At 46.0% G+C, this 448-nt stretch overlaps 1 protein-coding gene across 1 annotated transcript in view; it reads right to left on the bottom strand.

Annotated features, from left to right (window-relative positions):
• LOC119589354 overlaps nucleotides 1-365 on the bottom strand; it is a gene marked incomplete in the record, with an annotated part of 19,613 nt that extends 19,248 nt beyond the window's left edge. Inside the window, 2 exon segments of the mRNA XM_037937974.1 lie at nucleotides 45-130; nucleotides 323-365. Of these exon segments, the coding sequence (XP_037793902.1) occupies nucleotides 45-130; nucleotides 323-365 (129 nt within the window).
• Nucleotides 366-448: the final 83 nt, after the last annotated feature.

The raw sequence follows: 448 nt of genomic DNA, 5'->3' as shown, positions 1-448 counted from the left end.
TCATGATAAAAGACAATGCGGCTGGCCGGAGGGTTCGCACGCACGCGGCAGGTGAAGTAGACATCAGCGCCCTCCTTGATCGCCGAAGGGTCAAGTCCTCGACCAATGGTCAACCTCACTACCGGTGGATCTGGGGGACAGTAATAAAAATTTTCATTCTCTACGGGATCCACGGAAATAAAGGAACAGTACCTTCAAGAAACTGATACATTCAGGAATAAATGGGTTGTGAGTAAGAAGTATTGCAGAAAATGTATCCACGAATTTACGCAAGGTTATGTCGGGCGAGGAATTAGCGGAACACAGAGGGAGCTTGGCAGACCTGTACAGCGGTTAATTAGGATCAGGTTGTCAGCGCTGGTCATGTATGCTGTTACATCTTTGGATAATTTCAGTTTCCCTCTCGCTCTCGCTCTCTCATTCTATATCCTAGTATCAAAAATATATA

This window comes from Penaeus monodon, chromosome 25, assembly GCF_015228065.2.
Source record: "Penaeus monodon isolate SGIC_2016 chromosome 25, NSTDA_Pmon_1, whole genome shotgun sequence".
Lineage (NCBI taxonomy): Eukaryota > Metazoa > Arthropoda > Malacostraca > Decapoda > Penaeidae > Penaeus > Penaeus monodon.
The sequence above is the reverse complement of the archived record's forward strand: the minus strand, read 5'-3'. Positions and strand labels throughout refer to the sequence as shown.